A 27,986-nucleotide genomic window follows, 5' to 3' on the forward strand; every position below is an offset into this window, starting at 1 on the left:
GGTAAAAACGAATTGACGAAGTCATAAAAATAATCGTAAACTCTACTAAACGTTAAATTTACATGTTCCAGCAATCAAAATAGAAATTTGAAACCTATTAGGGTAGATAAGGAACCAGGGCCCTGTTCAGGACCGTACAATGTAAGAATTGTTTCTTGTTTTGTAGTATACTTAAAAAAAGTTTATATAATAATTCATTTTAGATGTACATAACCTGGTATTTTTACAGAATATATATATATATATATATTCAATCAAAAAGTTTTATTATAATATATATATTACATAAAATTTCCAAATACCGGCTCAGAGTAGGGCTATATCAATCGATTGTTGACATTTAGTATTTTAATTTATGACTTTACTATATCGGTTCTACAAACTATACTTGTGATTTTTGAGTAAAGCTTCAAAAAATAGTTCGTTTTCTTTATAAATTGTCTTTATAAATTATAGATTTATCTAATCTGTAGAATTAAGACTGTTTTTATATACATATTTTCTCCACTTTTGTTATTCTACACGTGCAATATAATCATATTTTTCTTTGATAACACTAAGTAAATATTTCAGTTTTAATTTCAGTTTATTTTCTTCTCCGACATATATTGAATACATATATTGTACTATATGTAAAAAAATTGTTCTAGTTGTACATATATATATATAAATGTATTTATAGTTAATCAAATTGAAAATGTATAGAACTTGTTTCCATCTTATTTACTGCTTTTATCAAATGAAACAAATACATTTCCTTTTAGAAATTAATTTATTTCTATATAAATAATATCGAGTGAAAATTATAAATTAATTTCTTCAAAAAATAAATTAAAAAAACAATAAAAATCTAATTTACATTAATTTAAACCGTATCCAAACATATGTATGTATAATATACTAAGCACATTACTGAATATTGTACGTAGCTTAAATTAAATATTTAAAAAATGATTGTTTTATCTCTTCATGTAAAAGTTTATGTTTTAAAAAAAGTTATATATATATTTTTAACGATTGTATATAGTAATTTCTAAAATTTATATTAAATAATTTTTTTTCTTTATCTTGGCAATTCTGATTTAGTGATACATTTATATACGCATCAAAATTACTAATCTAGATTTATGTAAAGATGAATAAATTTGTTTATTTTTAAGTTTATTTCTACTTTCATTTGGATGAAAAATTAATATAAATTTATACATTAAGTTGTTCACTTCATAGTTTTTACATAGTTAGTATTCATCGTGTCAATTTTGCATTCTCTAACAGCGCCCCCTTGGACATCCGTTTACACGTGTCTATCCGATTTGTCTATAAGCTCGTCTGTTTCTTTTCCGGTGTATCAAAATGGTAGGGTGGTGCAGTGGCATTGTTATATTTATAAAATCAATAGAATTTTGATTTATCTGTGTTAATCGATATAAATAAAGTTCTTTGTTAAATTTGAAAAATGTTAAAGAAAGTTAACCGAAATTATTTTTTTTACAGGGTATTGATATAAATCATAAACACGATAGGAAGGTTCGGCGCACAGAACCTAAATCACAAGATGTCTACTTACGACTTCTCGTCAAAGTAAGTGTTTTACATGCATTTCTAAATATATATATTTTTTATTACCTTTAATTTTGTACCAGTTGTATTCTGTATTTTATTTACAAACTAACGCCACTCTTGTAACTTGTATTGAAAGTTAATTGTGTATTACAACTGATCTAATATTATATTGTTGTCATAAACACGTGAGTTTTGAAACAGATAAATTTCTTTTGCGAACCGCACTCTGTGTCAGTACTATTATAGTCTGATCCAATTTGAACGTTCGCTAGAAAAATTTAGTCAACTTTCCTATTCCGTCTTTTTTCTTTATATAAAAGACGATTATATTAGCTGACACAATGCTACTCAGAAAGTTTATAAAAGTTCATATTTCTTATTAAGAAATTATATATTATTGCGTTTTAATGCAAAGTTTGTATTGTTTTTTTTTTATAATTTTGTAATGAAACTGGTAAAACATTATTGTGATTTTTTATCAAAGTATCTTTTTATACAATAATAATATAGAAGTATATGGTTTTATTTTTGTTATAGCTTTACCGTTTTCTGGCAAGACGTACAAATTCTAAGTTTAATAAAATTGTTCTTAAGAGACTTTTTATGAGTAAAATACACCGTCCTCCCATATCTCTTGCACGTATTGTCAGGTTTATGAAGAAACCTGGACGAGAAAATGCTATTGCAGTAATCGTTGGTACAGTGACAGATGATGCTAGGATTTTTGAAATTCCTAAACTTACAGTAAGCAATAGAAATAATTATCAGAATTTAATTTTGAGTTTGTATAAATAAAATATGTTATTTTGTATTTGCTTGAAAAAATTATTAATGTATAATTTCATAATTTTTTATAGGTTTGTGCTCTACGTGTTACGGAAAGAGCTAGAGCACGTATATTAAAAGCTGGAGGTGAATTGATCACTTTTGATCAATTGGCATTACGTACACCTATTGGAGAACGAACAGTTTTAATGCAAGGTCGTCGTAAAGCTCGTGAAGCAGTGAAACACTTTGGACCTGCACCTGGTGTACCACACTCTCATACAAAACCATTAGTACGCTCAAAGGGTCGAAAATTTGAGAGGGCAAGAGGACGTAGGCGTAGCTGTGGTTATAAAAAATAAATTTTGTTTATTTGCCATCGTTTATTGTACCATAACCTTACATTGACTTGCAATATTTAGACAGTTTGTCTATTTCTACATTCTTTCATATAGCAAGTTTAGGTGGCTGGAAAATAAATGTTGGCTTCATAACAATATTTTTATATATTATTAATTCCTTCACTTTTTATGAAACGTACAATTGAAATTATAATTTCAAATAAGATGCAAATTTAGATACACCTGTAAGTAATATTTCATGTTCCATTTTTGTTTTCTTCCGTATTTTCTATTAACTCTTCCGGTTTTTCTTCGTCGTCTGATTGTGTTTCTTCGGAAGCAGTAACATCTGGGAAGTATTGTTTTGATTCCTCTATGCCCTTTTCCAGATTTTCACTTACATGATAAGGTCCAATACCTGCAAATCCTAAAAACGCTTCACATTCTACTTTTTTTATAACACATACAAATATCTCGTATCTGAAAATCAACATTACATTTTCATTTTTAATTATAAATTTCAAATTTTTCTTAATATTTACCCTGTTCTTTCTTTTGTATTCAATTCAAATTCCGTAATATTCTTTGCTATAAGTTTTGCTTCTAGTGGCTTATCAGATTCAAAAATGCCAAAGTTAACTACTTCGTCTTCAAATTCTTGTAAAACCATTTTCAGCTCATTCTTTCTCATGTAGTCATATTTGAATACTACTATAGGTACCTTCGTAGTTTTATCTTCATACTTTAAAATTATAATATGTGACATATAATATTTATTTTAGACATATTAAAATTTAAAACTTACGTGATATGTAGTATTGGTATATGTTGGAAAAATAGTACGAAAAACAATTGCCTTATTTCGACAATTTGGTGGTGTCCATACGATTGGAAAAATTTCATTTTCGCTTGTTATATACGCAGGGCGATGTCGACCAGCGTAACTAAAGAAAAGGAGGAAGTTGCTTAAATTTGGATTAACGTGAAAGTTAATTTTAGAATTGTCCTACCACAAATTGTATTATTATGAAAGATATATAATTTTAAATATTATATGTTCTACGTATTTACGTACCATTCTTCATTAAGAATTGTTTCCGTATTGGGTAATTTCGGTTCTCCAAATAAAAGATTTAACAAGTATTTATGAACATCAATTTCTGGTTTTGTTTCGCTAACTTTTAATCGCATAAACATACATTTCCCATCTAGAAGTAGTTGTTTAGCATTTGATGATAATACGTAATTAGACTGTAAAATTGTTTAATTTGGAAAGTCTGCTTTTGAATAATTTTTGTTAGTGACATATTAAATATATTACTTCATTAAACATCGTAGATAGAATATCTTCATCGAGTCGTTTTCGTATTTCTTGTTCGACAGTGTAATTTCCTATTAGTATTTCTTCAACCAATTCTATGTACGGAGGGCTAGATCTTTTATCTCTTTTATGACATTCTTCATCCTTAAAAACCCACGGAAAAAGTAAAAGGCAAGTTTCTTTGCTTAGTGAAGTAGTCAGATACAACATTTCGGCTTCATATCGTGCTATACCTTCCGCTTCTATATTAAATAGAAATTACACGAAAATTTATTATTACAAATAGTGAAAATTAGACATTTCATTGTAGTATTATATATATATATATATATATATATATATATATATATATATATATATATATATATATATATATATATAATAACCAATTAAAAAATAAAGCGTGCATTATGTGGCTCCAGGACAATAAACAAATTTTCTTTATATAAAATTGAAAATAAAGAAATAATGATCTGTTTGTGTGTGCGTGCAGGGTAATCGTTATAGTAATATATCTGTATCTTTTTTACGAGAGATCTTGCGAAACCTTTTCGAGCCTTCTTTGCTGTTTCTTTAGCTATTCTAGTTTCTTCGATAATTTTTAATCGTTTCATTTCTTCTGGACTTCTTTCCGATACATCTAAAGAAAACCTACACGTGTACGTTTATTTTAATAACTTTTATTTAAACAATGCTAATTTTTAATGGCTACTTGTTTTATTAAAAATTATGTATTTTACATACTCGTGTTCCTCGTTATTTTGTACTCGTTGCAATTCCATTGTTAATACTTTTAATAATTGTGGGCAGTCAGCACCAAATATAAGATTTACCATCCGACCATTCTAGTAGGATTGCATTCATTGTAGCTTTAAAATTTATCTTAATTATATATTAAACTTACGTGTATGAACATCCATGTTGGTTCACTTTTCCCTTGAAAACGTTCTAAGTTCGTAATATAATCGCACATTGCCTATATTTATAGTAATACACAGTAATTATATACTTAACATCTATAATTCTTTACGATTATAAAATTACCATGGCGTAGCTCAACGTATCTCCTCCAATTTCCATTTTGATTTTTTTAAGAGTGCTTACCATCCCTGTGCAGGGTCCACTCCATTCTGAATATATGTCGACCACTGAAAGGTTATTAAAAACTTTACACGTAACATTTTTTAAGTTTCTATTCAAGCTCAGTTTTAAATAGGTGACTTATACATTCCTATTAACCCTGGTTTTGTAAGGAGCTTCTCCCATTCCTCGTTATTAGAAATTTCAGTTTGTAATGCCGCCGGTGTTGTCTTTTTAGCCATCTTTCGTGCAGTCCTTAAACCACCCTATAAAAAATTAATAATTTTTGAGTTCTCAAACTCTAATAATAATCTATTTAACATTTAATAGTCTTATCTAGTCTATCTAATATCTAATAGTAATCTATTTAATGATCGAAGATTTTAAATCATTTCACTAAAGTACATAAACGGAATGGAATTTAAAAATTAATTATAATTTGCAATAATCGGAAGAACGCGGGTAAAGAGCAAGGTACCCTTTTTCGTCGCATCATGTTTGAAGTAACTTTAAACTTTTTTAAAATCAAGATATTTTGTTTTTTAATAACACTGGATTTAAGTTACTATTCCTTTGATCTGTCTCGAATGAAGTGCAGGCAGGAACTGTAATAACGGAATATCTCGGAGGAGGACCATTCCCTTCCGATTTATTGCACGGGGACATCGGTGACATGGAGAACACGCAAACTCTACCGATTAAGTTGGCTTCTCGCTGCACAAATACACGCACAGATAATTACAGTACACTAGTAGCCTAAGGATAATACCGCAAGAATTTCCTACGTTTTCCTACCGACATGAAATATTAATGTTGCTCTAAATTTTACAATTATAACTGCGTGTATCGGTACTATGGTTCATAAGGTAGCACGATTTATCGAGCTGCATGAATAGTTGCACGATAAACCTACTACATTATGAAGCTCCTGTCAAAAGATATAAATTTAATCATTGCACATATTAAATCGATTATGAGACAGCAGGAAAGCTATTTCTTTCTTTTCTATTTGAATGATGGATAGCGAGACCGCGTGTAATATATTACTTCCGTATTATTTTATGATAGAAATTCACTTTCCTTTACTTTTCGTGAAGAAATTTTCTTGTGGAAAAAACTTTCTCTATTTGATTTTATATTTTATTTTAGGAAATGTATATTTTAATTCCGGTTATTGCAGTCTTTTTGGTTAAAAATACTACTGAAAACAAAACTTTGAATTATTAAAAACTATTAGGTCATGTTTTCGTTACATATATTTACTTAATAAATCAAGAATCAAAGTAAATAAATTAAAACTTTGCTGATAATTGAGCGGCGTTGAAATGTGCGTTTCTTGATTGCCATCTATCCTTGTGATGTCACGAGTATGCCTTTCTGCATGATCGTATACGTATTCGACCATGCTCTGATGTGTACGCGCGCCAGTGCGGTGTTGTATAGCGAATTAACAAAGCGAGTTGTGTAGCGCCGTTGCACACTTGTGACGTTACGATGTTCTTCGGGTATATTCGGTACGTGATCCGAAACGTTCGGATTGTTTAATTTTTAATTGCTTATAACTTTTACGTTTAATAATTTTTGAAAAAAGAGAATACGTATCTGAAATTTTTGCTTCCCAAATTCATCTACATAATCAGTGAAAAAATGAAATATGTTCCACTAAAAATTGTATACATTTATATCTTTCTCCCTCTTAAATTTACGTTTTGTCATATAATTATATAGCATGTAAAATGTTCGTGTCTATAAGTTTTACTTCTGTTTGCTAGATAATGACATAATTATGAAGTAACACGCAATATAGACACGCTAAAATTGCTCATGTTGAGGTTGTCTGATAGAGGAACGAGTGGATGAATTTATAATAGAAAATATATTGAAATAAGTATAGGTATAAGTACAGGTATAGTGTATGCTGATCCAGATCCTCACTCTTACAGTGTTACAATACAATAGAAGAAGCTATGATAGCATATATTTATAGCAAAAAGGACATTACCAAATGTTAACCTTGTAGCTCTAGCTGAAGGCTACAAGAAACAGCAACAGAAATCTACTTATAGCTCTTCTGTTTCTAGACCTTATAAACCAAAACAAAATTTATATTCAAGGGCACAATAATATGGACCTCTCCTTATTTCTATATTGTATTCTCTTCATAACAACGATCTCCAGGTCACGGATATACAAAAGAAGAGGTGTAGAGTTTTTCTTGAAGTAATTACTTCAACAGCTCAGTCAAAATTAGCGATATCTCTTAAGAATACAATAATATAGAATAAAATAAAATGTATATAAAAAATTATTTTTATTCATTTTTTGAAAATTATAGGCTTGATTAAATATGAAGTTTAAATTTGTTATTGTAACTCCTTAAATAAAAACTGTTATGAATTATTATGTATGTATATTGTGGACATACCGATTCAATTTAAATAGTATTGTACTCCTAGGTGGCGTTAGCATCAAGTGATGGAATTTTATAAAAACACCGCTCTTGTAAAGTAATTTTTATGATAAAACACTAATGAATGCATCAGTCTCCACGTAGAAAATAATGCATCGATTGATATAATATACATACATATATATATATTCATAATTTCTTTCAATGGTAGCTTATGTTACACAAAATATATAACTTTATATTATATTCCTCACTAACATCATGGCATTTTGTTGTGTTATATTAAATATTTAATCAGCACTTTAAGACATAATAATAAAACGTGATAAAGATGATAATTTCATTTTATGATATTCAGATATTTTAGCAGCATAACATTTCAGGTTGTACAATACAAACTTGTGCAGTGTTACCACTATAATAATAAATAAAATTATTTACGTTTTACATTAATGTATATTTAATTTATTTATTAGAATAGTCTTTTTAATATTTTCAACATTCTTAAGTTAATCTTCATAACTTACATTTTTTCTTGCATTCTAGGATTGACAAAGATGTTATGAAAAATTCTGTTGTTTATAATCAATGTAGAGCTATGTAGTTTTAGTTTAAATAGTTTTTCCATTAAAACAAAAGATATGATTAACACGCAATCATCCATTTACATACTTTGCATACACATTTACCGTTAACAATACAGATAAAATGAAATTTGAACATCGATTACGCCATCTAGATGTATTTTAGATACGAGTATTAGAGTTCGCTTTTCTCTTATTCTCCCCTCCTTTCCTACCATTTCCTTATCTGAATCAGCTGATTATTGTTTTCGTATTTTCAACGAATCTGACCATTACAGTAGTTATGATACGTGATACCTTTTAACGAACGACTTTTCGGGAAAACCTCGTCGGCGCGTCAAAGCGGAGAGCGGATCTGACGATCTCTTGCAATAAGGAACACCATCGACGCGCTTGAATATTTCGAACAAAAAGATTAACGTTTCGCGGGCGGGGTGACATCACTATCGTTTTCTGGTTGTGTTGTGTCAGTCACTTACAGAATGACGCAGTAGAAGGTCGTCTCAGAGATGGCGAGCTTCCCAGTATGAAAATACAATTTTATGGCGAGGTAAATCGGAGATTCTATTTGCTGTTAATCCAAAAACGATCGAAACGGAAAAAATTTGCTTGTAAGACAAATAATAACGACGGTCGGGAAAGGAGAGATAGCTTTGTTGTGAGAAACTTCATTCTACCCCTTTGTTCTACGAAATGTCAGGGTCGTTATTTTAATGTTAGTGTTCATTTATTTTATTCAAATTTAATATATTTGTATTATTGCAACAGAGATCATGAAAGTTTTCGTTTCATCGTCTTTCGACATTTGTGTTTCTTTTTTACTAATCGTCCCTGAGTGTACACGACGAACAGCTGTAGTTGGATTGTGTAATATTCTTTAATAAGTAAAATAGATTCTTCCACTACTTTTTTGTTACTCATTTTTATATTATCAAATATACAGATATTATATTTCGTAAATTCCTTATACAAATAACAATATCTTTGATTAATTATTTATTTCGTCGTTTCGCTTAATTTTTATCTGTTATATCTCATATTATTATTAATAGAAATGTGTGTTGCATATATTTGATATTTATGCAAATAAATTATGAATACGTAATGTATACAGATTCTTAATCTATATTTTTTGCACATTACTATACTTTTTAATTTAAATACCTGTTTTAGGTTTATATAATGTGATATTTTGGTCTTTAAATTTACAAGTTTTTCTGTTTTATATTAACACAATGTACGTAATGTATCATAAATTTAAATTATGTTTCTTTAGAGATATTTATAATTGAAATACGACCTTGTTATATAGTGATTTTTGTTAACTTTAAATAAATTTTTAATGAGAAGATTTAACAACACAAAATATTGAGTTTATTAAGATTACAGTTCATTTATTGTTTGTGGAAATTATTAAAAATTATTTGATCATTATATTTTTATAATAATAAATATAATAAAAATAAATGTACAATATTGTTTCCATATATTCATCCATAACGATATTAACGATATTAAATATTATAAATGATTATGTAATTATTCTTGTAGTTAATATTGCTTTATATGTATTTATTGTTAGGTAAAAATATTCAGTTTGGGAAAGAAAAAATGTCTGCAGACTCTCCAAGGCGTGGTGTGCATAAAGGAGTACAAGTTGTATCACCTCAGCCAATAGTTGATCGTTCAATTATAGATAGTGTTGCAGGAATAATTAATGATATTGTTCCACAGGTTGGTACATTAAAATATTCTGTTGATGATCTTCTATTAAGATATATATTACATTGTTTAAATATAGGCTTATACTGGCACACCAAATTCTGAGAACAAAGAGTCTATATCATGGGCAAGGTTTGAGTATGCAGACATTAATGATCCTACCCTGTATCCAGACTACAATGAAGGCTCTAATACACCACCTTTATTATTGGTACTTGGCTATACAACTGGAGTTCAGGTTTGATCTTGTTCACTTGTCCTTTAAGTATTTACATTACTTGTGCAAAAGATTGCGTGTTAAAATAATTTTTTGCAATGTCTTTGGTGTTTTTTAAAAGTTATATGCAATTTAGACAGTCTTAAAGTAGGAAATATCCTTCAAAGAACATATATGAATATGTATCAATTGAAATATGATTTAAGTTAAGTGTACATATTAGATACTGAGCATGAAGGGTCTTTATAGATTTATCAAGTTTCTAATTATAGAACACTGTTCTTGTGTAGTAGTTTTAAAACTGTGTCTGTGTTTATGAATGACTTGAATCTTATTTTATTTAGGAGGCATAATATGTAAACAAGCACATTCATTATCAAAATAACAAGGTACATGTAGTTTGCAGAGATAATAATATGATATTTGAAGTTTGATGATATAAAAGAATTCATATATTTAAGTTGAGCATTTATGCTTTAAACTTTGTTTAGAAAACTCATAATTATTATAGAATATAATGTTGTATCTTATATTATAATGTTTTTTTAAAAGTGATATTGTAAAGTCAAAGTAACAAATATTATTTAATATAGGTATGGTTAATAGCAGCAACTGGAGAAGGAACTGAAGTGTTATCATGGCGACAAGGTGTTGTTCGTACTCTGAGAATTTTACCAAATCCAAAGACTGATGATGAACATGTTGATTTGTTTGAATTGAAACGGCCAATGGTAGCAATATGTGATTCAGCTGGACCTGGACCACAATTTTGCAACATTAGTTTCATTTCATTAAAAACTGGGGAACAAGCTAAAAGCATAAAATTTAAAAATCCTGTTTGTGACATTTTGGTAAATAAACGATCCATAGTAGTAACATTTTTAGAAAAGATCGCGGTATTCGATGCTCGAACATTGGAAGATGTATTAACAGTTACTACTTGCTATGCCAGTCCTGGTCCAAATCCAAATCCTGTTACTTTAGGCACAAGATGGCTTGCTTACAGGTAAAAATACCCACGATTATAAAATCTTAGCAGTTATTTAAAGTAAATTACGTTTTGTTATAATAGAAAATATTTTTAGCGAAAAAAAGTTACTACCAGCAAAAAGAAGTAGCGGTGGTTGCGAAAGTGAAGGAGTTCAAAGTTATACAGCAACTGTTCTATATGCGGCAAAATCTTTAGGAAAAGGATTGCGTGGTTTAGGAGAAACAGTTGCATCCAGTTTAACTGGCAATTCAGTATCACCAGTAGTCATTAATAATACCAGCAGTGATGTAACTCAACCAGGAGTGATTACGATATTAGATCTCCAAGCAGCAAAAGAGGAGAAAGAATTAGACGATGCGAATATAGAGACTGTCGTTGCTCATTTTACTGCCCATAGTGATGCAATCGTTGCTATGACTTTTGATTTAAGTGGTGCATTGCTAATGACCGCTGACAAAAGGGGGCATGATTTTCATGTATTTAGAATTCAGCCACATCCAGGTGGCCCCACTTTGGCAGCAGTACATCATTTGTATATTCTACATCGTGGAGATACTACTGCGAAAGTGCAGGTACATATCTCTTTAAATCAAATTTTAATGTCTGTGCTTTTAAGACTTTATGTATTTTAAAGATTCGTGTTTTATTATAATAGGATATGGCTTTTTCGAGTGATACTCGATGGGCTGCGATATCAACTGTGCGGGGCACTACTCATGTGTTTCCTGTTGCACCATATGGTGGACCAGTAGGAATACGAACTCATTCCACACCTCATGTTGTAAATAGACTTTCAAGATTTCATAGAAGTGCAGGTTTAATGGACGACGGCACCAGATCTCATTCTCCCGTATCTCATACAGAGTTGCCTTTATCAGTGTATCCATATTCTAACCCAAGACTCCCTCCGTACCCTCATCCAACTGTACTACATCCTCTGGCACAGATACGACAACCATCTTCATTAAATCACATAAACAGTCAAGTTCAACAAAGGTAATTATTAATTATCTACGGAATTTACTATTATTGGGTAAATTTATTTATCGTATATTATATAGCAGGCCACAGCAACGACAACGACTGCACTCGGACGATAGTGGAACATTACCATTAAAAATATGTGCTTGTTTTGCACCTCCGAGAGCTTGGATGTATGCGCAAAGGGAATCTACTGCAAAAGTTATGAAGAGAGCAGTTGATTCTTTGTTTATTATGGCATGTCACGGAAATATGATACAATATGATTTAGAACCCAAACCAGCTGCAGGTGAATAAAATATTAATTTAAGTCAGGATTAATGTCAATATATATTTATTATAATATATAAGTACTATTTAATGACACATTTTAGGTATACCAAAAGAAAAAGTATGTGACGATACGATGATAGAATTAGAGGTCGAAGCCAAAGGTCAATGGCCTCTTCTGAGATCTCCGAATTCTTTAGAGATTGTACCACCTTTGCCAACGTCTAGCCCTTTACTAAATGTCAATATTATACCAAAAGACATTCAAGATGGCGATTTAGCGGAGGATCGTTGGTTAAGTCAAGTAGAAATTGTAACACACGCTGGTCCACATAGGCGACTTTGGATGGGACCTCAGTTTGTTTTTAAAACCTATAATGCAACTAGTGGGTCAGTTTTCTAGAGATGTAACATATGTAACATTGTTTTTAAGATTATAACATCATTACAATAAAATTTTATTAATGTAGAGCTACTGTGAATCTTGTCGAAGCAGAGGCTATTGAAATTGGAGTAACCGGTGGATCTCGTCCTGCGAGATCAAATCCAGTCAATATGCCGCATGCTGCATCCAGATCATTGGTACCTGTGGTCATTGATGGATCAGGAAGTAAGTTTATATTATTTATTAAATATTATATTAGCATATTTATTTTTGTTGTTAAGATTAAATTTGTATTCAATTCATTTAATATTTGTACTGCACGTTCATGTGGATTCCTTTTATTGTTTAGGCAGTTATGAGCAGTCTCCAAGATTTATGGAAGCGTATGGTGATCCCTTAGATAGTGAAAATGCTGGTGTTGGCAGTGGTGAAAATCAATTGAGGGAAGATTTGGCCGAAGCTATGCTAGAGACATCGATCGCACCACACCGTGCTCCAGGTAAGTAATCATTACATGGAACTTGTGATGCTTTGTTTTGAAGTAGAAGATCACGAATCCTGATATATCCCAATTGCCGATATTTCGTAAAATTTCCATACATTGTTTTGATTAGTAAGAAGAACGAAAGCATTTTATATGATTTGGATATTTGGAAACTTATATTTCTGAGTGCCTCAAATACGCGATTTTAATAGATTCTTGAATTTACGGTTCTTGCAATCGTGAAGATCTTCCTGCTAAATGCAGTAAAGTTAATTCCAACGCGACTAAATTAATTTTATCTGTTTAAACGATCATCACTGATTTCAATTACGTCTTGATGGGAAAAATTGTAAAACGCAAAATATAGATCACGTTTTACTTTATTCTAGAAACTTGTAATTTGAATTTGTGGGAGTATTTGATAATTTTTCCAAGCACGTATTTTTAAATATTGATACGATACTCGTGCTTTCTGCATTTGGTGACGGATGATTGTTAGATTGTAAGTTTGTGTGGATACAGAACTGGCCAGAGGCAGGTATCTCCGTTTCCCCCCCCTCCCCTTTATCGATACTACATCTAATCACTAACAACGATACATTTTATCAACGTCTACCCTTTAAGTCGAGGTAAACAGTTGCGAATAGCTGCGGGCAGTTACAGTTACTAATCCTATAAGAATCTTTTCCTGAACACGAAAGAAATTACATAGGTTGAAAGCAACTGTTCTAACTTGTTCTCTTTATAATGTATCATTTGATCTCGACACGTATATTGTGACGTGAAGTTTGTGTTTTTGTGGTGTGCAGTGTGACGACTCGGATCGAGTATATATATCAGCTTTACATTAGAAGTCAAGATTAATTACTCTTTTATTTTCTCTCTTTCTCTCTTTATCTTTCACGTACCCCGTTCTCGTAACTCTGTATTTCCTCATGATGCAACATTTGAATTAGTATTCGATGATGTCACTTAAAATCTCTCTCCATTGCCGAACCGTATCGAGAACAGTAATACCTTATTATATCTCAGGCGATGCATCTCATAAAAAAGGCCAAACAGAAAAACAAACAAGGGAGATATTGTGACTCGATATTGATACCTGCCAACGGCTTTTTCTGTTACTAGGGAGGCGATCGGTATTTGAGAGGGTGGGTCAACCGGTAACTAAAGTCGTCAACCCTCTGGGCACCGTGATTACTGTATCGGCCGATGAGGAGGACATTAACTCCAGTCAGGAGTTCGATTTCGCGGAGGAGAGCCACGTGCCGGAACCACCTAGGAGCGTGTGCGCCGAAGAAGGTCCGGCTTCTCTCGGCGATTTCGAGCCGGAGAGTCAAACTCTGCGCGATCTCACCGAGATCTGCGCGGAAATGCGCTCAGCTGGCGAGCCTGCGATCGACAGCGTGCCGGATGAGAACATCTATGAGGTAAAGGAGAGAAAAGCGTTGTGCGTCGAGATCGCTTCCATTACGAACCCTGGGAACTCTACTATCGATTTCGAGAAAGAAGAAGCCTTCCGCGATGTACCGACCAGCTTGAGTTTGTGCGTAGAACAGGGTGAAATCCCCAGCAGTCCTATGACCCAGGCAAAGGAAGCTGCTTGGTGCAGGAAAATTGATAAAAGGGAAGACAGAGGGGCTCACGAGAGGAACGTATCCGAGGCACAGTACGTAGTCAACTATGATGAGGATAATGTAGTTTTGATGGAAAATAAGGTAGCTCATGAAAAAAAGAATACGTCGGTGCATTGTAAAACTGAGAGTAAAAAAATTTGCGAGTTTGAAAAGGTTGCGAAGAAGTCGGAGAAGATCGGGTCCTCTGCATGCTCTAGTAAACGAACCGGGACTAAGAAGTATATTCTAAAAGAACACGGAGATAGTATCATTATTGAAGACATTACTTGCGACGATTCTAGTAATAATTGCAGCCAGAAGGAAGGATGCGAAAAAAGCGTGATCGAAGATACGGACAGTAAAAATTCTGAAAGTAAAAGCAGAGAGTATTCGAAAGAAACTGTAATTGGGAAATGTAAAAACAAATCAAAGTCTTCCACGGCTCAAAATTACAAAGAAAAAGTTGAATTTCTTGTGGAAAGCAAAAGTTCGATGAAGCAGGTAGAGCCGATCATAGAAATGGATGTTGTGATCGAAGAAACCGGTAAGAAGGAAGATTTCAAGCCGACTATAAGTGCGGATGTATTAACTAAAGAAACCGATAAATATAAATCATCGACATCGGACTCGGATTTCAGTTCCAGTGAATATCACATCGTCGATACACCTTGTTGCAATAAACATGGTGCTTCGATTCAGTCCGACGAAGACATTGAACATATCCAAAGCTGCGAGATCGCTCAATTACAGCAGGCTGAATGCATCGACAGCGATAAATGCGTGGACGTGATAAGTTGCGCAGGTTCTTCGCCTGTTATGCAGAGAAAGAACAGCAAGAATACGATATCTGATGACGATATAGAGTACATACATGCTTCTGAACTAGTAGAAACGTCTGACAAAATTTGCAAAGATGATCCGAAGTTTGAAATTAGTAAAGCTAGCGATATTGAATCGACCACGACAAGGAGTAAACCTTCATCGTCTGACGACGATATGGAACACATACACCATTCGGACGTCTATGATGTACCATCTGAAAGAGCTAAGGATGCGTGTGAAAGAAGTACGAAGGGATCTCAGGAGATTACAGCAGAATCAGCGTTGGCATCTAAGAATGCCAAGAAGACAAAGGATATCGTGGTGATCGAAAGCGACACATCGGATGCTGATGTGACTGTAATCTTTAAACCGGTTGATAGTTGGAAGAATAAGAGTACAGAGAGAAAAGAGGAATTGGAAGAATCTGATAACGCGAAAGATATCCCGACTACTGAAAATGTTAGTCCACTAAGAAAAGCTAAGGTTCGTTCTGCTAAAACATCTCCTTCAAACGTCGCATCCAAACGATCGCAAGCAGGAATCGAGATAATCGACATCGACGCGATGCAGAAAGCTGAGATGAAAGTACTAATCGATACTACATCCGTTTCTGAATGTAAGATCCTCGCTGGACCCGAGGTCTGTGGGACTCGTATGAAGAGGTATCGGAAAAGTAAGAAAGCCACCAACGAAAGCAACGTACAAATTTCCGAAGCTTCCATCGAGCCTGTAAAACCTGTCGAAGATGTTTCGAAGGAATCAAGCTCGCAAGAGCCGTTGCCTGAATTTTCCTGGAGCGCTGTAGTAAAGAAGAAAAGTGGTTCTCCCGTGGCTGAGTCAGAAACGCGAGGAGAAGATAAAGTCGAGGATGATAAGTTGAAAACTGAATCGTTCAATCCTATCGAAGTCTCGTCGTGCACGCCTATCTTGGAGAAAATAGAGTCTTTGAAGAAGAAGATACACGAATCTTCGTTGAGAAAGAATTTAGACAAAAAGAGTTCGAGTTCTCAGATGGTAGACAAAGTTCGAGAGGGTAACTTGGAATTATATCCTGAAGAGGAAATTTCCTGGAGCTCTATCGTCAAGAAGAAAAATACTTTCTCTGCCGAGAATGAGACAAAGAAGGAATCTAACCTCGATCCAATAGCGGAAGACGCGAGTAATGAAGAAAGGAATATTTGTCGAAAAGAGGAATCTTTGACTGATCCATCCTTAACGATGGCGAATCAATTGAAAGAAGCTGATAAGGAAACAATCGTGGAAGAATCATCTGTACATGCAACAGAAGGCTCTGGGAGTTCCATCGTTAAAAAAAAACCTGTTTCCACCACAGAAAGCGAATCTACGAGAAAGAAAATTGGTGAACAGAAAATTCACAAAAAGCTGGATCTACCGACCAATTTGTCGGAAACTAAAAATGAGCACGAGACAAACTCATCTGCAAGTGAAAGCATCTCATCCGAGAAAGTTTCCAAATTAGAAGCTGTAAGCCAGATCGATGAAAAAGTTCCAAACGATTCAAACAAGTGGAATGTCGGTGGACCGTTGGTAGGTGCAACGTTTACGAAAGAAGATTCCTCGGAACCTGAAAGAGATACCGAGCCAGAGAAGAGGAGCGATTCGGAGCAGGAGATCGTGCCTGAACGTTCGACTTCTTCGGACGAATTGAACCCAAACGTGGTGCTCACAAACGTCGAAGGAGAGTATTCGGGTTGTGAGACGGCTGAAAGGAGCGCGACGAATACCTCGGTTTGCGCCACGTCCAAGAAAGGCAATAGGTCGAAGAAAAAAAAACGCAGATGAGTAGAGGATTGCATGGATGTACCTAGGGCCAGCCTTGCCCTTTACATACTCCTGATGCAAGTAACTGGGATTGATTAGCAGGAGTATAAACCGGGAACAATTCGCGTTTCCGATTTTCATTCTAATCAAGTTAGCATGCTCGTTTTATCGAAGAACAATTATCTTAGGAAGCACGTGTTATATAATCACATTTCACGAGTGGAGCAAGCTGTAGCTCCCTTTTCATGGAACGACAAGCGTCTGGCATCTTGTCAGATTTGGTATTTTTGAAAATATTTTCTAAAAAAAAAAAGAGGAATTATCGAACAAATAGAAATAGCAGTAGTATATATATGTTGATTTAGTAACCGCGTTAGAAAAGAATCAACATGAAAGAACGTTCTAGAGGCACTCGATGAAATTTCCTATGATAATAACAAGGGCAAGGCTGTAATCATTGGATTTACGTCCATTAATATTCGAGTTGAATTTGTGGAACAAATAAACAATTGGAAACAATACACACACACACGTGAGCGCGCGCGCGCGCGCGCACGCACACACATACACATACACGATACACACTTAACACTCAGCCAACCGCGCGCGCCGCAGCGAGCTATACGTTTTCACCGCGTTCGGATAAGCCAATCTATACGCTGTCCATCGCGCATTTTTCCAAATATCAAGGACTAATATTCACTACTTAAAAAACAAAAAAGTCCAAAAGTTATTTAAATCGTTAATTATATTTCGCGATAACGATTTTATTTATTTCACATATTGTTTATACAAAATATTGAATTAAAAGTATATATTAAAAGTATAAAAAAATATAGGTAAAATTAAAAACATTGAAGATAACACGAGTTGAGGGTGAAATTAAAAATTTATAATGCATTTTAATATTTTGTTGCAGTTTGGTATCGTTTGATTGTAACTTTATTTATTTATAATTGATAGTGTAACTTGTTAATTAATTTTAATACCACTAAATTGGTGTATTTTATTATTTACCGTACTTTATAAAGTAGAAAAAGTGGCGCAATTAATTGGAAACAATTCCAGGTAAACAATAACTGATAATAACAAAAAAAAAAAAAAAAAAGGAAGAAAACACGTTGCTAAAGTCAAAAAGGAAGATCTCTCCGTTCGATCACGCAACGATGTTCTTCACAGAGGGGAGATCTCCCTATTCGGTTGGTTAAGTGTTAAAATAAGAAAAAAAAAAAACTTCTATATACAAAGTATATCATATGGGACCTACTTCAAGAGTGGGCAGAAGGCATAAAAACAACGAGAAAGGTTCGTATCAACGTATGTTTTATCTGACCTTGTTTCAAATTTATAGCCATTTTTCGTTTTAAATCCATAACTGCCTGTCTTCATAGAAGATGGTCCATACTCAATGGCCATCCTCGATCTGTATTATTCGACGTACACGTGGAATTTTTGAAAAATTGCGAAATTCTTTGACACGACGAAGATAGTCATTTCATTGAACAGTTGTGGATTATTGAAATGTTAGTAGCTATAAGTTCGAAAGAAAGCCAGATCGGACTCATGTTCATATGTGAACTTTTTTCATTGTTTTTGTGCCCCCTGTTCACTCCTGCAGTGGGTTCCACATATTGTGATGCACCCTGTATATATAAATATATATATATATACGTACACATAGATATCTAAAGGAAAATCAAAACGAGAAAAAAAGAGAAAAAAAAATGAAACACATATAGCGATTTCTGTTCCGACTGCCTTACATCGACGTCGAGTCGAACGAGAATGCGTTGTACGTTGTCCGTGTGGTGCATACGAGAAGTGTTCTAGCTTTTTATTACGGTCGAGGAAATTCAGATGAAACGGACGAATCGATTCGTAGCCATTCACCGATAATTTAAGCACTTTAAATACTTCTTTAATACGGCGACTGCCTTGCGTTTCGATTAGTACTATTAAAGGATTTTCACGTTATTAGTTCCAAGAATCTTTATTTATAAATGATATGAAACTTTCTGGAGAAAGAGAATAGAGAAGATCAAAATTTTACTACTTTTTATTGGCAATATAATGAACAAATTTCTTTAATCTGATATAGTTTTTACGTAATAAGTACGTGCAGCCCTAACGCAAAGAATGTACAGTAGTATTTTTATGAATATATTATGTGCGATATACGAAACTTTTTAAAATTTCACTATCATTGTAGTGACACCAGTATCGTGATTGCATTTGCAACATTTGAAAACCAAATCAATCCAAAGCTATATATAAAAGTAACAAGACATTTATTACAAACATAACACTTAGTAAAAAATTACTATGCAGTATGAATCATGGTTTTAAACATACATTTAGTACTAAAGATATTCTCACTAATTATTGCGTCTTGTTAATGACCGTAATAATCGTGTCTCATTGCAATGTTAATAAAATTTCAAAATGTTTTTTTATAAAACATACAATATATTCACAAAAAAGTTTCCATAAGTGTTCAAATATTATTGCGAGCTACTGTAGTTACAAGGACGGAAAAGTGGAAATTCTCATTCTAAAATTGAATTTTAAAATTGAATTTAATTGCATTCATACGATAATGAATATAAATTCATTATCATCGGTGTATTGCGTATAAAAATTGGTTAAACGTTGTCATTTCCTATTTTGCTATCAAAAATCTATTATTTAGGAAAAATAAAGAGGAAAAGAGAAAAAGAAAAAAAAAAGATATTGAGAACTAATAGCACGAGCAAGATTGTATACATATGAGTGGTTTAGAAGAAGCCGCATTGATCAACTCTGTAAGTTGAAAAATATAGAAAAGTGATATTATAAATACTGTTTCTTAGATTTGCCTTAAAGTTTACTATTATTTGTGTCATCTTCTTGTGATAAATGAATTTAAGAATTGAACATTAATCATGAATTTATGTAGTGAAATTATATAAATTAACAAAAAGTGGAATTCGATCAGTGTGGCTTTTCACAGATTCGTTATAATACACGTTTCGGTTTAGCACTAAGCTACTCGCATTCGCCTGCATACAAAAATGTGTCCGATCGAGATCGTCGCGCTCGTCTCTATTTTTTATATCCGCCGTCGAGACATGCTTTCCATGAAAGCCATCCGTAATATATTTTTACGGATCCAGAGGAAATTTGTTCGAACCGATTAATCGCGTTTAACGAATGAAAACTTCCCTCTGGCTGTTCCAAGTTCTCCGGGAATTTTGACGATTTGTTTATGCAACAGCCCTGTATATTGCTAAGTGAGATATCAATTTCTAATATAGTAAAAGATCGAGTTTCGCTAAGTGGTGTTCAGACTTGGATAAAATTAGCTGAAAAATCGTTGTTCTTCGTTTTTGTCGATTATTATATCGACCGTCGTATATCCGTAGGAGGAAATGGTCTTTGGTTGATATTCGTGGAAACTTTTTTTTCTCAATGAAAAAAATTCGTTGATAACGCTTAGTTTAGAAACGGTATCGGTAGAATGAAACGTATAAAATAAGTGTTATATATAGTATACCAAAATTGTATTACATTGCGTTATACATATATGCGTATCTACGTATAAAAATTCGACTATTTTGCAAAAAAAATTTGCTTTTCAATCCAAAGGATTTTAATTGATTTGTGATACAAATCGTGCGAAACAAGCGAACATTCACTGCATATTTTATTGTAAAGATCATCGATGGTATAAATTCATAATTCATATAATGATTGGATGTTTGTCGTGTAATATCGATGTGCGTAAAGTACGAGCGTAATAATTCTTGCATCGTATACGAACAAGAGTTTGTTGTGTAATATGGATGTGCGTAAAGTACGAGAGTAATAATTCTTGCGTTGTATACCAGCAAGGGTTTGTCATGTAATATCGATGTGCGTAAAGTACGAGCGTAATAATTCTTGCATTGTATACGAGCAAGAGTTTGAAAACGGAAACGGGATTCTGTATGTATGTCATATCGATTTAGAATCTCGGTTCCAGTATGCTAGATAATCTTTTCATTTGTCGTACCTGGTTACGTACGCACGTTCTTAGTTATCTTCAAAAGCTTTCGAATTTATAATATTTAATATCTTAATAGTTTCCGTTCACTAAGGACGCAACAGATAAATTCATCCCATTGATTCAATTCTCGAGATTACTACGTTTATCGTGTGGTAGATATCAGTGGCTTCAGAAACTTTTTGAAATTGTAAATATTCGAGGTTCTTGCTACAATCTCTCGCCTCGATATGTTTTCGATACAATTTCTGCGTAGGTGTTAGATCACACGAACGACAAAATAGCATATATATATTTTTGACACGTTTCATCACAGATAACTACCCTCTTTAAACCCGTAACCGCGAATTAGGTGTTGCTAGGTAACTTTGGAAAAAAAGGAGAAAGAATTCCTGAAGAGCCAAAGATGGGTTGTAATCGATTAGTTGCATAAGCGGAAACGTTAGTAGTGTGGGGACTATAGTTCTATTTTCAGCACTTTAATAATCCAAATGACATGCAATTTCGCGAATAATACACCTTATGCCGCAGAATTGTTCGTTTAGTTTCACGGAGAAGATGTTAGTATCGCGGATCCTTAGTGAAAATAGGTATCTTAGAACAATTTTAACAAATACACAATAGCACTGTACAGTTGTATTACGCGAATCGAGAAATGTCGTTATTATTTCTACGTTCTATTTAATACTTTCACGGAGAAGAGGTTCTCATTTCATATAAGGTATTTCGTAGTTGATGGTATAATCGGCAAAGGGTTGATTCTACGCGAAGAAGGGACTTTGTTTCCGAGAAAATCGACTTAAAATATTTGCCTGGTATATCTGAGTTAACCTTCGCTTGATTTTTATCTATGGAGCAATATTAAATTCATTGTGTATTCCGAAGAAATTAAAGGTATCATACAATCAAAATATATGATTGTTTTAGAGTTGGAGCAAAATTTTAGTTTATCTTCTTGGCTTATTTTTTTCATGCAGAATTACCGCTTTCTGATTGTACCAACGATCAAAGAAAATCGGGAAGTCTTTGACCAAGATCTTCGACTCTATTACTTAGTTCAATTCTTTTCTGTACGTTTTCCTGTTTTTTTTTTTTCTACAAGTAAACATGTTTTATTTATATGTTTTCTTTGAAGGGGCTTGGCCAAAATCTCTGATATCTCTTCTTTCTTCCTTCCTTTTGTGTTCTTTTGCCTTTTGTTGAACATTTTGATCACCGATCGGTTGAAACCACTCTCGTGTTTAATAGAGAATCATGTGTCGAGCAACAAATCGATTGTTCGTTTATATAGATATAAATACATATAAATATATATATATATATATATATAACTTCTAACTCGTTAGAGTTTGTTGCTAGTACAAATGGAAAACGATGAGATCTTTTCGGTGGAACGAACAAGGTCTCTTTTCGAGGATTTAGCCGTGAGATTTAGTACAAAGCTTCTAATCATCACTTTCGTCCTCGTAAATGCTGTGATTATGTTTCGTGATTCACTGTATCTATTCGCTGCTACGTCGAGGGAAACGATATTTCATCATATTATCCCCTGTTCTTTTTTTTTTCATAAAGAAACAACGAACAAAAATGTCGAAAAGTAGGTGCAATGATTTTAACGATGATATCGTTCTTCAAGTTTATTTTTATTAGAATTTCAACGACGATTTCTTTAATTCCTTTACTGAAGCAAGAAGTTTTCTTCACGAGTGTAGTATGTAAAAATGATGGTATGTATTTATTAATTCGAGTTGGGGCAATCATTAGCAGTAACTTACTTATAGTAATTATTTATCACGTGTACGCTATTCTTGGCGCGATGAGTTGTTTTTGTTAACATTTTTCTTGCTTCTTTTATATTTGTTCGAATTCATGTGGTCAACATTTACAAAAGGATTAACCTTGGTGTGTAACTCTAACTGAAAGTTACAAGAGACAGCAATATTAATCTATTTATAGCTCTTTATTTCTGGACGCTGTAACTCAAACAACATTTACATTCAAGGGCACAATAATATTGACGTTCCCTTTTCTTTTTGCTTCACTAAATTCTATTTCCTTCGTAGCGGCGGTGTTCAGGTAACGGGTATACAAAAGAAAGATGTAGAGTTTTCCTAGAAGTGAGAATTACTTCAACATATATTACTTTTTACTGTCTGTTTTTTATTCATTTATATTACTAAATGCAGTAATTATAGACATATAATAAAATCGCGAGTTTCTTCTAAATCTATGATCTTCACTTACAAAATCATAACGTTGACTGCCAATAACAAACATGGTATTAAAAAAAAATAAAAATTAGTTTTTAACAAGCGATTTGTACTAATCAGCATTGATACATTATACTACTCTTTGTTTCTGATATTCTTGACTCATATTCATATATTAATTTAAAAGTCAATCATACTTATCATGAAAGTGTTAATGTTTTGTTATATGTATAGCGTTTGAGGTCTTTGTTAAAGTATAATCTTTTGAGTGTTATATTTTGTTATTACATCAATATTTAATCAAGTAATAATGCTCTTTGAATATAGAGATGTAGTCATACAAATTTTGATATTTCTTGATGTGAGCAGGTTTCCTTCATTTAATTTATGTGATGTTTTTTGTTACATTTTTAACTTTTTATGCTAACAATCATTTTTGTGGATTAATCTTGTGGATATGTGCATCCTAGTATTTTCTTCATAATCAATATATTTATAAAATTATCGCGATTCTATAGAAATATAATGTATAAAAAAATATTAATCTTATAATGAAGTATTAAATACCAGAATATAAATATTACATCTGCCATAGGTATATATAATTATAAAAAATTAATTCTATTATTCTGTGAATAATATAAAAATAAATAACCTTGGCTGATATTAGGAAGAATTTTGTCTTTAGACGCGTTTTATGTGTTCAATATAAATTACTCAATGAATATATAATATAATTTACTAACTTGGTGATAGATTTTTATTGTATATCGAAGGTAGAATATTTTTCGTTTTATTTGTTTTCATGTTTATCGAAGAAGATATCTGTAGTTTGAATGTTTCGTTTTGCATTTCTTTATAGCGACTAATACAGTAAACGTAGCTGGTTGCTAGTTATGAAATAACTAATATTAAAATTTATTTTTCAATCAAAAGTCAACCTAATATCTATTAGGAATATTTTAGTAATATATAAATTCATGCGACGCACGTGATAATATTTCAAAAGTTGTTTTATTAGTAATTTAAATTTCTAGGTACGTAGTTCGTAGTTGAACCTTTTAAAATAATCAAAGGCGAGCCATAAATGTCATTTTTCTCATAAAACGAGAATAATGATTCTGTATTGTGAAGTATTAGATGGATTTACCGTTCGATAACTAAAAGAGTTTGTGCTTCTCTCGACGTAGCAAATGCAGTGTCATCGAGGGCATTCGTTGGTATTAAAAAACGCAGAGATTTCAATGTTGGTGCATACCACCAGAATACTTTTATTTTGTATTATAGAGGTTTCGTTAGAATGCAAAGTTACACGTATAATTCAAGCGAAAGCGTATTCGTCCCTTTATCGAATAAACTTAGGTACCAATTGTCTGCAAATCCTTGGATCTTCTATCCCTCCTTCGATTTCCGCAAAAAGATACGAAACTATTTGAGTGAATGCGTCGAATTTATTATAAATACTCACAACTTGATACGAAAAAGAAAAATCCGACGAATTATACACATAGTATCTAACAAAATACGGAACGTTGTATTTCTTGGTAGAACGCGTAACTCTTCTTTTTTTTGCATAAAGTGTATAGCAGACACACGACTCTGCTTCGAGCAAAAGAATTAATTTTTCGAGAGAAAAAAAGATCACAAGTTAACACCAAATTGTGAATTTTTTTGCAACTTCCTTTTCTTCATATTATAGTATAACACACGTATCTCTCTCTTTCTCTCCCTCTCTCTTTTCTCTCTCTCTCTCTCTCTCTCTTCTTTATTTTCGCTACCTCAGCCACTCACTTTCATCCCATATTTCTTCCGACGAAGAAAAATGATAGTAGTGTATTTATTTCGGCGATTTAATCCTCTAAACGCCGGTAAGAGTCGCGTGGACCGTAGATAGCTTCGAGGATTGTGTATTTTATACGTTATATAGATCTATGCGTGATCAACACATTGGCTGCTATGAAGGTCTATAGTTGTCACTGACCTTATAATCATCATTGATTGTTATTGGCCATGTTGAGATTAATTACAGCTTTTAGGTGAAATAAACAGTCATATTGGGAAAACCTTCGATAATTATTCAATGGTACAATATAAAGCACAACCGTCCCTTAATTTACGCGAGTCTTTCTTTTTACGCGAAAGATTATAGCGCAATTTACGCGGCCAGAAAATATATTTTCCTAGAAGTTTAAAGGTAACAAGTGTAACTTATTCTGTTGAAACGGGTTAGTGCTGTATGAGATACGAATAAAAGTTCGTTACGTTGTGCTAGTCATCATACGTGTATATATTTTTTCTTTTGTACTGATAGACCTTATTTACGCGATTTTGGATTTACGTGAAGACGAATGCACATTGAACGGATACTCCGCGTGAATCGAGGGACGGTTGTATTAAACGAATCGTGAACAGATCGCAGAATCTTAGTTTTTAATAAAGCGAAAAAGTACAAAATGTAACTATTCGGCAGTCAATGCGTTGATAATAACATTTACCAATTACTTAGAGTAATAATTAACGATTTATAAATACATAACAATATAACGAGAAAATATAATTATTTAGCAATTGTTTTAGCGAAATGCGTTTTATGCGTAGCTTTCTTTATCATACGAACAATGAAGAATGTAATTATTATACTCGATGTATGTGTACGTACGGATTGTAATATCGTGTTTGTGTTAATGTGCTATCGATTTTCGTCATTGTTTTGCCGATTCTATGGGTTAAAAACAGAAAGTCATACCAGGTGATACTCTGCAACAACTGCCAATCAGAGAACAAATCAGAAACAAATGGTACTATTAATTTATCATTTTAAGAGGTCCGAAACACGACACGTCGTAATTATTCTCCGGTCGTTAGAAGATTAAGCAGCTTCGACGAAGTACTTAGTTTAATAACCTTTCGCGAGAAAAGCCAGCATCCGCGTAGATACTGTGTGGTTCTTGCATTACGATCACGTGTGATGAATCTTTAGATAATCTTTAGATAATTACTGGATTACGTGTATTCGGATATTATTTCCATTATAACTTTCGAATTAGACTTATTAAGCGAGTTTTATGTGATTGAGAAACCTATGTTTTGCGAATGACATACGACTAACAATAAGAGATTCGAACGTTGTGTAATAATTTAAAGTTAATGCCCAATGTTCGTAGAAAATTTGTAAATTTCTGTCACGAACGTATTTACTTTGTCGATAGAGGAATCTTAAAGAAAAATTTTTCTGCGACATAGGACAGGACATTGATCACTGCGCAAATATTTATGAAAATTTAAGATAAGAATAAAATAAGACGCGAAACATGCTAGAAACTAGTTTGCATTAAGTCACATGTAAATCTGCTCTTCCTCGTAAAATGATATCCCATTTCGATAGATTGCTATATTACAGAGCACAATAAACGATAGATATCAACAGCAGAACTACCTAAGACTAAAATATAAAATTTGTGTCAAAGAGAAAACAAAGAGGCGCGCTAATGAATTTACAAAATTTCTATAGAAAGAATACGTATTGCTAATTTCGATCATTCTGGTAGTTTTGGAATTAATCGTGATAACAGTGATTAATGTTTCAACCTGTTCTAAATATCCTACGATCCATTAGACGATCAATAGCGATTTAGACGAATGTTCACGCTAAAGAGAAATTATATGATTGAATTGTATCTATTGCGTATTTAATGCGTCTAGCGATTTTATTGTATATTTTTACCTAACTGAATCTAACGGTCAGTTTCATCTTACGAGAATACACGGATCGTATGTGGGAATGTAAAAAAGAAGGAACGAGGAAAAAGCGAAAAATGCGACATTATCGTTTTCATTCGTTGTTGACAGCCAAATAGTTGAGGTTGAGATTCGAATGCCCGGGGAAAAGATTTATTGTAATGTAAAGTGCACCATACACATGCATATATGTATGTATGTAATTGTTTTTAAAGATAATTGTGAACAAAAAGAGAAGTATAACAAAGATAAACTGATACGCAGAATCTTTATTTACGAAAAGGAGCAATTCAATATTATTAGATTTATAATAGGGGAGAGCACAGAAGAATCGACAGAAATAAAAATATTAGCGTCACACTCAGGCTTAGTCTGCTTCATTTTGGGAAGCTATCAGCTTTTCAGCATACTACAATTTTGTCTTTCCTGATTTTTGTGTCACCGTTGATAAGAAGAAATTCGAGAATCCGTAATTCAATTTTGAATGTAAACACACACTGTGTGTGTGTGTGTGTCGATTAGTTATCTAAAGCAAGTATGTACAAAATACACGTTAATCGTGATATTACTTGAGATAAAATTTGAATTCTAGTAAGTAAAAATCCACTAACGAATAAACGATAGAACTACGATTACGAAAATAGATCTCAGAAAATTGATTTTAATAAAATGATAATTACGAA

At 32.7% G+C, this 27,986-nt stretch overlaps 3 protein-coding genes and 1 long non-coding RNA gene across 15 annotated transcripts; 3 read left to right on the top strand and 1 right to left on the bottom strand.

The window, feature by feature from the left end:
* Positions 1 to 1,275: 1,275 nt before the first annotated feature.
* Positions 1,276 to 2,827, top strand: LOC105666342 (60S ribosomal protein L18). Its single transcript, XM_012314832.2, has 4 exons — positions 1,276 to 1,356; positions 1,495 to 1,581; positions 2,101 to 2,307; positions 2,421 to 2,827. Exons 1-4 carry the CDS (start codon positions 1,354 to 1,356, stop codon positions 2,688 to 2,690), a joined length of 567 nt encoding a protein of 188 aa, XP_012170222.1. The 5' UTR covers positions 1,276 to 1,353; the 3' UTR covers positions 2,691 to 2,827.
* On the bottom strand, positions 2,690 to 8,498 carry LOC100643601. Of its 9 annotated transcripts, XM_048410152.1 has the most exons (13): positions 8,008 to 8,283; positions 7,658 to 7,895; positions 7,496 to 7,569; positions 5,222 to 5,336; positions 5,035 to 5,138; positions 4,895 to 4,966; positions 4,735 to 4,835; positions 4,538 to 4,641; positions 3,991 to 4,232; positions 3,745 to 3,920; positions 3,475 to 3,613; positions 3,212 to 3,411; positions 2,690 to 3,149 (listed from the first exon to the last, which is right to left on the bottom strand). In XM_048410152.1, exons 4-13 carry the CDS (start codon positions 5,310 to 5,312, stop codon positions 2,927 to 2,929), a joined length of 1,452 nt encoding a protein of 483 aa, XP_048266109.1. In that variant the 5' UTR covers positions 5,313 to 5,336; positions 7,496 to 7,569; positions 7,658 to 7,895; positions 8,008 to 8,283; the 3' UTR covers positions 2,690 to 2,926. The 9 variants fall into 9 exon arrangements, with proteins under 9 accessions (XP_048266109.1, XP_048266114.1, XP_020723972.2 ...); XM_048410157.1 differs by lacking the exon at positions 7,496 to 7,569 and having other exon boundaries at positions 7,739 to 7,895; XM_020868313.2 differs by lacking the exons at positions 7,496 to 7,569; positions 7,658 to 7,895; positions 8,008 to 8,283 and adding an exon at positions 8,362 to 8,498.
* On the top strand, positions 6,321 to 7,418 carry LOC125385969. Its single transcript, XR_007225770.1, has 2 exons — positions 6,321 to 6,584; positions 6,843 to 7,418. It is a non-coding gene; the product is annotated as an uncharacterized LOC125385969 (long non-coding RNA).
* On the top strand, positions 8,484 to 27,986 carry LOC100643069. 4 transcript variants are annotated; one of them, XM_003393527.4, is made up of 11 exons: positions 8,484 to 8,614; positions 9,647 to 9,798; positions 9,866 to 10,024; positions 10,597 to 11,009; positions 11,089 to 11,566; positions 11,650 to 11,990; positions 12,056 to 12,264; positions 12,350 to 12,635; positions 12,716 to 12,855; positions 12,980 to 13,129; positions 14,243 to 27,986. In XM_003393527.4, exons 2-11 carry the CDS (start codon positions 9,676 to 9,678, stop codon positions 17,353 to 17,355), a joined length of 5,412 nt encoding a protein of 1,803 aa, XP_003393575.2. In that variant the 5' UTR covers positions 8,484 to 8,614; positions 9,647 to 9,675; the 3' UTR covers positions 17,356 to 27,986. The 4 variants fall into 4 exon arrangements, with proteins under 4 accessions (XP_003393575.2, XP_012170262.2, XP_020723964.2 ...); XM_012314872.3 differs by having other exon boundaries at positions 12,059 to 12,264; XM_020868305.2 differs by lacking the exon at positions 8,484 to 8,614 and adding an exon at positions 8,653 to 8,779.

The sequence above is a fragment of the Bombus terrestris genome, chromosome 2 (assembly GCF_910591885.1).
Source record: "Bombus terrestris chromosome 2, iyBomTerr1.2, whole genome shotgun sequence".
NCBI classification, from domain to species: Eukaryota; Metazoa; Arthropoda; class Insecta; order Hymenoptera; family Apidae; genus Bombus; species Bombus terrestris.